The sequence below is a fragment of the Amphiura filiformis genome, chromosome 3, assembly GCF_039555335.1.
Source record: "Amphiura filiformis chromosome 3, Afil_fr2py, whole genome shotgun sequence".
NCBI classification, from domain to species: Eukaryota; Metazoa; Echinodermata; class Ophiuroidea; order Amphilepidida; family Amphiuridae; genus Amphiura; species Amphiura filiformis.
The window spans coordinates 3,653,768-3,665,791 of NC_092630.1; the positions used below are offsets into that span (position 1 = coordinate 3,653,768).

Here is a 12,024-nt window from a genome sequence, read left to right on the forward strand (position 1 = left end):
CAATCAAACACATTTGTCTTGCATTTGATCATCTTCTACTCTTCCCTAGAAAAAATCATTATGATACCAAATCCCCGGGACCAAATCTAAACACCATGCCATGGAATTCACCATATCACGTCCAAGCTCACATAATTTGGGCGCCCCATTCCTTTTTTAAAGGGATTTTTATCTAATCCTGTCCCGCTTGATAAGGACTATTTAGCCCATCTAATTGTAATGAGACAGTAGCAGCCAGGACTTTTTAGCCTTTTTTCTACGCATGTTTGCAGTTGGCTACCAGCCATCACGTGATTATAATATGCTTTACTGATTGGCAAGCAAGGTTATTGCAATTGTTTACTTAGTGAATTAAAAGGCCGTTGAGGATTGGAAAAATGCCCTGGTTATTTCACACAGCCGGTTTACTGCTCATGGTATCCAACAGTGTTCATATGAGTTTATTAAGCATATTATCAAGACTTTATCTACATGATATAATTGAATATGATAGTGATATTTGTTTTAAAGCTTATCTGGTTCCTTTTAAGCATATGCTACTGGATATTTCGAGAGTTTCTAGCTGGCGAGTTATATAAGCTTTATATATATAGGCATGGGTGTGAGATATAGGCATAGAATGTGCCAATTCTCGCTATTCGCAATAAGGGCGCCGCCAGCGGTTTGCGATGTAATCGTGATGTATCATGGGAAAATCGTGATGTATCATGGGAAAAGGTCGACATCCAAGTCCGCGCAATACGAATATTACCATGCACACCACTCCACGCCATGCATAAATTCTCCCAGTCACATTTCCCCAATATGAAATTTAAAAAAAGTTAAATTTTAATATTACTTCTATTAAAGTTCGGCAGCGGCGGGGTTCGAACTCACGGCGGACCACGCCGCTTTGGATATGCTCTATGAGCCTAGCGCCTTAGACCACTCGGCCACTTGTCTTGATGGAATCCATTTGAAACTTATTTGAAGATATAATCGCAACTTCAATATAGGCCTACCACGTGACAAGCAAAAGCAGAAAACGTACCATATTTTGGAATTTTATTTGCCTAAAACATTAATGTGTATTAATAGCGCTCAATTGTTGTTAATCCGACAATAATAAATGATAAATGCGTGTCTATATGGACAATACATTATATCGATTTTGACATGTGCTCTCACGGTGTCAGTACATTAGCATGGTCAGTAAAATGCTATAGAGGAACCTACCATTTTTCTTGTATACACGTTCGATGTTTTTATCAATTACATAAAAAATCCATTTTAGACCCCAAATGTTTCTTCGGGAAATAAAAGATTAGAATACCGTAAAAACGAAACAGTAATCTTTTGCCGGGTCTAATGTTATTTATACATAGCATTTTTAACGTTTTTTCTATCCTTATTCTTGCTCAATTAAAAAAATATTTTGGCGTATATAAAATTGAAAAAAATTCTCTGCCTCATAAACGACCTCAAATATGCCACAATTGGGTATCACGAATAGTTATATATGATGTGCAGTTAATATTCTTATTTTCTTTTATACAGAGGATGGTTCAGTTTTGACAGGAAAAATATTTTCTTGAAAACCCTCTCACTCGGTTATTTCAAAACAGTAACCACGCTTCCCTAGAATGCGCAATAATTTAGCATTAAAATTTTTCTTATTCTAACAGCAAGCGTTTCTAGAATGAAGTATGGCGAAATGTGGTGTAATTACCATGCTATTACATAGGAACACGTGACAATATTTTTAGTTTGTCAATATAACGGTATTACACGCAAATCGATAGAGAAAAAATTAATTGTGCACATTTCAAATCACATTATTAAGTATTATTGAGTATCGATTCGCGTGTAACACCTTTATTTTGACAAACTAAAAAAATATTGTCACGTGTTCCTATGTAATAGCATGGTAATATTCCAGAGGATGATTTAAGCACTTCCCACAAGTCTTGCGGTTAGCACAGCTGTGTGAGTGAACATGACACCACTGCCCGCCCACTGCATACACACGTGCATGGTTAAATTTGAATTTGGACAGATATATTTACAGTAAAAACACCTTTAAAAGGTTGGTCGATTTCACATTTTATGTTATGTACAGAAGGTGTGAATGATCCTTCTTGCATACATCACTTTAGATCTGAAATCGACCAACTAATAATGACACACGGGCAATTCTAAAACAACATCTTTTGCACAGAGTTCAATGGGATTTGAAAAGTAAAGTGGCTGTTGAAACTCTAGTGATAACACTTTTACAGTGCATGATGGGGCTTCCTTAAATCATCCTCTGGTAATATTCGTATTGCGCGGACTTGGATGTCGACCTTTTCCCATGATACATCACGATTACATCGCAAACCGCTGGCGGTGCCCTTATTGCGAATAGCGAGAATTGGATCAGTAGCACACCTTGAATAATAAATTTCATTAAAGTGCTAAAAAAAGCCTATTTTGTTCCCTGCAGGTGGCTTCAAAACCTAAATGTAAAATGAGGTTTAAAATCTAAAAATTATTTCCAGAGTCAGGATGTAGGTATCATTATGCCTCAAATCACTTATTTGTTGTCAAATCAGTGCAGAGTAGTAGGTTAGATATATGAAAATTGAAAGTTGAACAAATACACCTGATCCGTGAACTTTATCTTTTTTAAAGACAATTCTTGTTCAAACCTGATTTTTTTTTGCCATATATGCCTAATGTTTTAATATACACGTGTCCCAACTTTCGCCTAAAATGGAATAAGCCCAATTCGTTGTGCTTGAAGGACAACAAAGCAATTTTGAATTAAAGTTTTATTTAAGACATTAATCTCGCCCCCTCCCCGAACACCCACTAAAGCGATAAAAAAAGAAAAGATAGAAAGTGATGTTTCTTTTTCATTTTACTTCATTATTGTGGCTGAAAATTATCAGAATACTAGTCTTCCTGACATTAGTTGTTACTCTATATATCTCATATTGTTGTCAAAGAATAACAAAATTAAGCGTTCAACGAAATCGTGTATTGTGACCTTGGGATCTTGTTGTTGTTGTTGTTGTTGTGGCATTTTGTTTGTGTTAAACCCCGGGGTTAAACCGAGTGGTGATAAACAAACAAAATTAGAATCGATCGCGATGGGAGTGAAACTGTCATGATCGCAGGGATAGTCATGAGAACCGTACGTATTACTTTTATTTAGCTTCAGCTAGTCAAATTATGAAAAATGGGGCTAACTCGCCACTAATTGTAACAAAATCCATTTAATTGAATCACCATTCATTTCAGAAAAGCATATAAAACATCAAATAAACATCAAAAGTCTCCCCAAAATCCAAGAAGTGGGAACAGAGGGCCATCCAAAATGGCCCGTAACCAGGGGTGGGGGCTGGGGCGGACGCCCCAATACCAAAATGCCCCAAAAGTCCCATTTTGACCCAAAAAGCCCCATTTGGGAGCGTAGCGAGCGAAAATATTGAGGTTTTTTACGAAAAAAAGTCCACTTTTTCAAAATCAGCCCTCCCTCAAAAAAAAAAAATCCTGTTTACGGGCCTGTGCAAGGGTGAAATTCCAAAGTTGGTCAAATATGTTCACAACCGAACCATGCCAATTGCACTCATCATAAGGATTCAGAAAAAGCATAGCTTGACCAGTCTCCGACATATAGTTCTTGAGTTATAGACAAAAAGGTCAAATGTCAAATTTTGGGGCCCACGGGCGTTTATGTGGTCTCAAATTGTTCCTTTGGCAAATATAAATCAAAATGATAAAAGTTGCATTGTTTTGGATGTATTGTTTCATAGGTAACACCACATAATAGGTCAAGGTCAACACGGCTCAATGGAATTTGAACTTCTTTGCTATGTTACCAAGGTAACAAACCACCTGAGATATGGCAAACTATTCTATTTACTAAATGCTTTTGCAAGCAGAACAATGTCAGACCATTCTTTTTATCAAAATCAGAGAATTTTTCATTTTTTGTCTCCCTGGCTGTGGAGTCAAAATGTTGACGTTTGACCTTTTCCCATATAGCCTAACTCAAGAAAATACGTCGAAGAAAGGTCAAACTAATCCTTATGACAAGAGGAATACTATAAGTACATATGGTTTTTAGCAAAGATTGACCAAATTTGAAATTTCACCCCCTGCATTTAAGCGGCCATTTTGGAGTTATGCAAATTAGGCACTGTTCCACTGCTTGGATTTTGGGGGACGTTTGATATGTTTTTGTGTGAAATTTTGAGAGATGGACGCATGCGAATCTGTTGCAATTAGTTTGGGTAATTTTTTAATTTGACTAGCCTATATCAGTTAAATACCAAAACGACACTTCAAACAACATTTCATAGAAATCATATACGGTCAATGATTTGGCATGAATTAGGCCGTATTACATGGTTCAATGGAATATAGGCTAATCGTATCATAGGTGATTTCCCATGCTGTAAAATGTCTTTCTTTTATACTAATCATGCAAACACAAATAATATTACACCATATGGGAAGATTTTCACACCAAAAAGTACCGTATTAAAGTAATAACGTTCTTCATGCATGAAGGACGTTATACTTGAAAAGAAGTGCACTTGCTTTTTTCGAAACACTGTGCTTTCGAACATACGAATTACGAACCAACCAGAAATCTGGGAAACACTGAACAGGTTTGAGCTATACACATGCAGTGTTTATAAAAAATTCTAACAAACATGCTCTTTAGCGCTCTTTAGCAAAGTCTACCGTCGACAAAAACAGGCGAAAATAGTAACTTTTTGCACAAGAATTGCAATTTAAAGAGAATTGGTCATTGGTCATTAAAATGAGGTTAGTATATGGAAATATAAGCGTGCTCTTTCATTTAATGACATAAAATTTGAAAAATATTGTAAGGAAAACTTAAGGTTTTGACTTTTTAAAACTTACATTTTGGTCAAAAAATGTGCTTGGATATGTAGTTTTCAACAGATTTACCACATTCGCCTTGCTATAACATTGAATTGTGTTACCTGTTGACATAATGGGGAAAAGTGTTTTCAGGGGGAAGTGTTAGCTTTCGTTTGATAAAAAAAAAATCTGATTGTATGAAGGGACTACTTGAGGTCTCGACAAAAACCAATCACAGAGGCCTGTTTTCCAGCTAGCTCTCACAGCTCTTACGATGCACTAAACCGTGTAGTGTAATCAAAGACTGTGTATAGAGACAATTCACTGCTTGCTTGGAAGCTCTTGGACGAAAATGTGTACTCAGGTTTCTGATTTCTGATAAAATCACCAAAATCTGTAAATATTTGCAATTTGGGAAAATACAAAAAAAAAATTGTTCCTGAAATTGTCGAAATTTGGGTCGGTATTCATTTGTACAAGAAAATATGTTTCCCAATTTGTTCAAAATCTGGGTCGGTCGGGCCCGTAGAACAGGGTTTTCTTTTTTCGTCGCCTAAGAGCAATGTATCAATATTAAGAAGTACCCTACACTGCAGTTCTTTATTTTTAACTAAAGAACTGCAGTTCATGGCAGTAACGTTTAGCGACGTTTTCACGTATTTTTTGTGGGAGCTGAGAGCACACCACACCTATCGAATTGCATTCTGAATACGAGGAATAATTTTGATTTTTTGAAATTTGTGATATAAAACAAATTTTATGAAAATTTTTTAAAATTTGATATTTTTAAAATTGTTGACATTTAACAGTCTACAGGGGAAAGAAGAATTACGCATCGCACACTAGCACAATTAAACATGAATTTACAAATGGAAACATTACATGCAAAGGCAGATATGCCAGAGTAAAAACTCCGGACATAACTGCCTGTGCGGGGACTCGAACCCCAGACCTCTCGCTTGTCGGGCGAGCGCTCTTACCACTGAGCTACACAGACTGTCCCTGATAAACAGGACTCAAGTCTGGTACTTATGGATATGAGCAGTCATGCGGGGTAAACAGTACAAACAACACATTACATACCAGTGTACGAGATCAATTAATGATGCTTAACAGTCCTCGAAGTGAACTTTATAAATCTAATGATATCTGATATATACTGAAAGTGTATGTATAGCTGGGATGAAAAGCCGACGATCAATTGAAAATGTTGACCTTTCATATTATTGATATACATTTTTTCCCCAAAAAGACCTAATTTTTTTTGGCTGTTTTGGGAAAAAATTCCATATCTTCAATACGCGAGGTCAAAATTTTCATTGATCGTCGGCTTTTCTTCCCAGCTACATACACTTTAAGTACATATCATTAGATTTATAAAGTTTACTTCGAGGACTGTTAAATATCAAAAATATCATTTTTTAATCATTTGCCATAAAATGCGTATTATATCGCGAAAAATGCGTATTATATCGCGAATTTCAAAAAAAAAAATCAAAATTATTTAATATCAGAAGGACGTTCTTCGTATTCAGAATGCAATTCGATAGGTCTGGTGTACTCACAGCTCCCACAAAAAATACCATAAAAATAACATTGTTCGAGCTGGTCTTTTAAAAAACGACGCAAGTCACGCAACTAAAATGCAGATTTGTATCTAAAGCCGAATTTATTAGTTTCGTAACCAATTGAACAATAGCATTTCAATTATTTCATATTCAAGAATCTATACTAATAAGGTTTTGTAAAAACAATTTACTACTTTATAATTCCCCAATTTAGAAATTGATACAAATACAATTGGTTATTATAGGCGTACAGTGAAAACAAATAAATAACGTAAATAAATGATATATTCTCGGAGACATTTTGCAATGTTATTTTTCAAACAATTAGCCTATAACATGTTTTTAACACATTTTGAATCAATTTTGAAAAGCAGCAGATAACCTAACCTACCCAAAATGTCACGGTCACGGATAACATAAAAGTATCAGAAGTAATATTTTGACTATAAAAATGGTTGAAATGGGAATCATAAACGTCGGTATAGCGCATTTTCAATTTGTACAAAGCGCTTTATTTATTCCACTGCCTATACGACATGTAGGAAGTATGATATATTGCACCATTTGGTTACTATAGCGACAACGATGCCCATAACAACTCCCCATTTTACACCTTGATGGAGTGGAACAAGCGAGATAAAGTGTCTTGCCCCAATACACAACACATTAGCCACACCGTATTTTGAACCCATAACGATCATTAGTTTATCTTTTGGGGCCCTGGGCCAGGCCAAAATTGTGAGGGCCCCAAACCAAAACGCGTTTATGAAATAACGTTTTAAAAATATTGTCATGCTGGGAAGGAGGATGTGCATGTGTGTGTGGTGGGGTGGGGTGGGGTGGGGTGGTGGGGGTGTGTGGTGGGGGGGGATGGGGGTGTGTGGTGGGGATAATGACTTATTAAGACAGTAACTTGTTCTGTTGTCAAACACAGCGAACAAATCGTGTTTGAAAAAAAATCATGTTCCTGCAACATTGCTTTAAGCGCCTAATACATGTTTAAAACTACTTAAGTCATGTTTACTTGACGCCTACAGATAAATACAAAGAATTCCGATCGAAATCAAGGTTAATTAATGTAGGTCGAAGGGGGAGGGGGCAAGCGATTTTTGGCACACATTTACAGGACATATTCAAAACAAACACGCTATGAAAAGTCTAGAAAATAGTGCAGAAACGTTCAAATATGCCAAATATCGTGCTCGCTACGCTCACAATATTGGAAACCCGCAAATGCATGTGCGGAGAGGGACAAATATTTTTTGGAAAGGGGGTTAGCCAATTCTTGGCAGGCCGAAATGTGAATATTAATAAGGGTCGTCTGTGGTATTCCCCTATTATAGACCTCTATATCGTTACAGAATCACGTAATATATGCATTGGCGGCGCTACGGGTGGGGGTGGGCAAGGGGGCATTTGTCCCCCAAAATATTTTTCTTACCAGTTTCCCCCCAACTTTTGAGGCAAAAACACCCCCAAAATTACGTAAATTTCCACTTTTTGCGGCAATTTTGTGCAAAATTTGTCGATTTTGCTCCCCCCCCCTGAAATTCACTTTTCCCCCAACCCCCCCCCCCCCAAAAAAAAATCCTGGTGCCGCCACTGATTATATGACCATGTCAAATGTGTTAAATGTTGTTTCAATTATGATATATCCAATATTTCTGGCTGTACCAGCAAATATCTATCTATATATATGATCAGGTATTTGCATTATCACGTCAAATAAATAAATTGTCAATGTTGTTTGAATTATGATATCCAATATTTCTGGTTGTAAATAAAATAACTACCAACAAAATATTTATATTAGTTTTATTATGTCTCTAATAATCCTTTGAGTATTATTAGTTTGTATTCAAAATTCTGTGCTCTTTTTGAAAGCAAAATGATTTATTGCCATAATATTGTGCTGGATTAGTCCACTTCGTGAAAAAAAGGAACTATAGGAATCGTGCTGCGCGGCCAATAGGCCTACACACGACAAAACTGTAATGTAATGCATACCTAGTATTACAATAATTGGTGTAATCAATATGAATTTGTCAAATAATAAGGTAGTAAAGCTATACAGAGGCTCTGGAGGATACAAATTAGGCCTAAAGGCCTATTTGAATATTTAAGCATAAAATCCTAAAAAGGTTCTGCTGTGCATTTATGAGGTATTCATAATAGACAAAGTATGTAAGAACCCTTTTTTTTCTGATGACATTGGCAAAGTTAGATATTCGGTATTTGTTAGGAAAATTTGCTTAATTTATGCAATGGACCATATGCAATGGCCTATAATGTTGCTTTGTCTGCAATACCCAGGGTATTTGATGTCTCGGTATGCAGATTAAGTTTGATTTCTTTAGACTTTATTGACTTTTAGACCTTACACCCAGATAAAATAGTTTTGGAATTGGCATTGGTTTGGTTTGGTTTTCGTAAATCCCTCCTTTTTGAGGAGCACCTTCTTGGCATTTTGAGATATGAAAGGACCCATATAAATATTGATTAAGTATTGTCAAGAGGTGGTACAATACTTTGTGTACGCCAGAAGGGGGGGGGGGGCTAGATTTTTGGCAGGCTAAAAAAAGGGAGAAAGCACTTTTGGGTAGGTCGAACGGGGGGGGGCGTAAGCAATTTTTGGCAGATCGAAAGGGGAGCAAGCGATTTTTAGTTAGCACTGCTGATGTTTTAGGCGCCGTTTCTATATTACACCCTAAAAAGGCGTAGGGAAAAAAAGGGGGGGGGGGTTGTCAAGGCCAAAGGGGGCAAGCGGTTTTTGCAGACAATTTTGAGAATACACCACCCGTCCGGGGGGAACACATAATTATTGCACCACTATTATAAGGTAGTCCAGTTAGCATCATATAAAATAGTGGAGTAACTACAGAATACCCCGCTCAGGGTGCCTAATCCTAACCCTAACCCTAACCTAACCCTAACCCTAATCCTAACCCTAACGCTGTGTTGGGAGGTGAGGTGGGTATTCTGTAGTTATGCCAAAATGGTAGTTAAAAAGTCAAGCAAGCTCTTTTTTGTGAATTCTTTGTATCACCTTTCCTTACCTGTTATTTGTGAACACAGCTTTCTTGATGTTTTTAGTAGATATGTTGGGCAATAAGGAGTAGACAACTGCGCGGAAATTCTGGTTGTAATCATCCGAATGATCTGCAATGATGGTTCTGGGTCCTGCCGCCACACACGCATACAAAATGGCCATCGTGATGATCTGGGATTGGCGAGATAAAAATAAACGAAAAAAATTATAATGTGTTGGATGCGGGGTGTGTTGTGGGGGTGGGGTGTAGGGGGTTTGACATGTTTTTATACGCACTATGCATGGTCGGTTGTGGTGACCCTTCTGCAGCCCTTTGCGTCGTCACGATATTTTTGTGTGGAAGTCCGAAGCAAGGAAAGACTACACTATGTGCATGTGTAGATTATCGAAGATTTTGGTTTAACAAACTCGGACCACACTATAGACCTAGTGTATGTTATAGACGAATCCAATTTCACACATTCCTGCACCTCAATGGCAGCCATAGCCATAGCTGGGTCCCCGTCGGCTCCATCTCACCGCAGCACCTCTTCAATTTTTTCTTTTTCTGTGTGGTGGTAGATATTGATGAGAAAGTAAAATCCCGAAAATTTGAGCTTCATACTCCATTAAGTTTTCCCGTGGCATCAATTTGAAATTTAGGGGGGTCAGCGTAAAATATGTGTCGCAACGTGAAAGACGCCGTTTGGAGGTCCATAAATGTATAAAGGGAACCCTTTACAACTTTGAAAATGTGTTGAAGCCATCAAGGCCCCAAGCCAATATCTTTCAGAAATGTTACCGTAAAATGGGGTAACTTTGGGCACTTTTCAGAGTTTTTAAACCACTGCTTCCAAACAAAACCAATTATATTTCTAATTAACTCTTTTTTGTGACATTAGGGTTCCCTTCTACACCTTGAAGTAAAAAAAGAGTTTTTAATAATTTTGTAAGGGTGCCCTAGGGGTTCAAAATGACCTGACCAAAGTTACCCCGCCTTTGGGGCAACTTTGGTCACAGTATTACATTCCATGAAGAAAAAAAATCAAAAAATTTGATCTTCGCTGAATATGGGCAAGTTGTTGTTTTTTGTGACATTTGACACCTTGCAAAATTAATCAAACACACATCCTTGCTCACAAATATCGATTTTTATTTTTCTGAAAAAATGTAAAAAATGCTTTTTCGTAAATTTCAAGGAAATTACACATGAGCGACTATTATTTCTTCCAAACATATTTCTTAACAAATTGACACCAAATATGACTAAAAACAATATTGCTGTACGAAAATATGACCATTTAAAAAAATATATTTGACCGACCAAAGTTACCCCGCTGACCGAAGTTACCCCATTTTACGGTATACAAGAACATTATATTCAACATATCTGAAGTTGATGGTGGGGCAAAATGTCTGACATTGGTTTTCAGGGGGGTCAAAATGTACATAAAATGTACAATTGGGGTTTTGCATGCATGGGTAATATCTCAGCTAAAAGTATTCTAATATGCTCAATATTGGATAAGAGTAATGTCATACCAAAGGGCTCTGACTGGCAAAAAAATGGACATTAAAATTATTTTTACTTTTGGAGTTCTGACCCTCCGAATTTGGTCCTGGATGGTCGAAGTTGCATTTTGAGGGCCCTATATCTTTTGAAGTAAAGGAGTTACAAGTTTTCTAATGCCAGATTTGAATTCTACACAAAAAAAGTACCACAGGATACATACTTTTCAAAGTTGTAGGGGGTTCCTTTATACATTTATGGACCTCCAAACATCGTCTTTCGCGTTGTGACACATTTTTAAGGCTGACCCCCCTAAATTTCAAATTGATGCCACCACGGGAAAACGAAATTGAGTATGAAGCTCAAATTTTCAGGATTTTACTTTCTCATCAATATCTACTACCACACAGAAAACGAAAAAAATGAAGAGGTGCTGCGGTGCACATCCCTGAAGTTGACGTGGATTGGCTCTAAAAACGGAGAAACAGCATTTTTCAAATGCACATTTTAGCCTTTGGATATTTTCTTTAAATCTTTAATAACATACAATGTTTATATGATACTAACAGAACAGGTTGTGCAGATAAATCAAGTCTATTAAATCCCACCAAAGCATCGAATCGTAAATTATTCCAGATATTTACGGAACTTAAATTCAACCACGTTCAAAGTGTGTATTGCGACTTCTGTTTTGAACCAATACATGTACATTCGCCTTTATACACGGCTGATTTCCTACATTATATGCTAGTTAAAGGGACACGAAAACTTTATTTGATAAACCATTTTAACTTATTTTACTCCACAAATTGATCAATTAGCTTTGTTAAATTAATTTGTCCGTAAGTTCATATTTTTATATAAACGGCTCCACAGTGCGAACTTCATATTGTAAACAATAATTTATTCCATATATCGTCTGTTTTGCCAACATGCTTAGATTTCCGCAGTTAAAAAAAGCCTGGTTTCCGAATTCGACTGCCTCGAGTTCTATTATGCCTACTATTATAGACACTAATTAATAGGCCTACTTTTATTAACATATCCGTTAAAATGTT

The 12,024-nt window shown here is 36.8% G+C and overlaps 1 protein-coding gene and 1 non-coding gene across 2 annotated transcripts in view; both read right to left on the minus strand.

The window, feature by feature from the left end:
• The window catches only part of LOC140147021 (uncharacterized), a 39,409-nt gene that overhangs the window by 24,934 nt on the left and 2,451 nt on the right, over positions 1–12,024 (minus strand). Inside the window, exon 2 of the mRNA XM_072168792.1 lies at positions 9,485–9,648. Coding sequence (XP_072024893.1) covers positions 9,485–9,648 — 164 coding nt within the window. The remainder of the gene's footprint in view (positions 1–9,484; positions 9,649–12,024) is intronic.
• Positions 5,785–5,857, minus strand: Trnav-gac (transfer RNA valine (anticodon GAC)). The gene has a single exon. It is a non-coding gene; the product is annotated as a tRNA-Val (tRNA).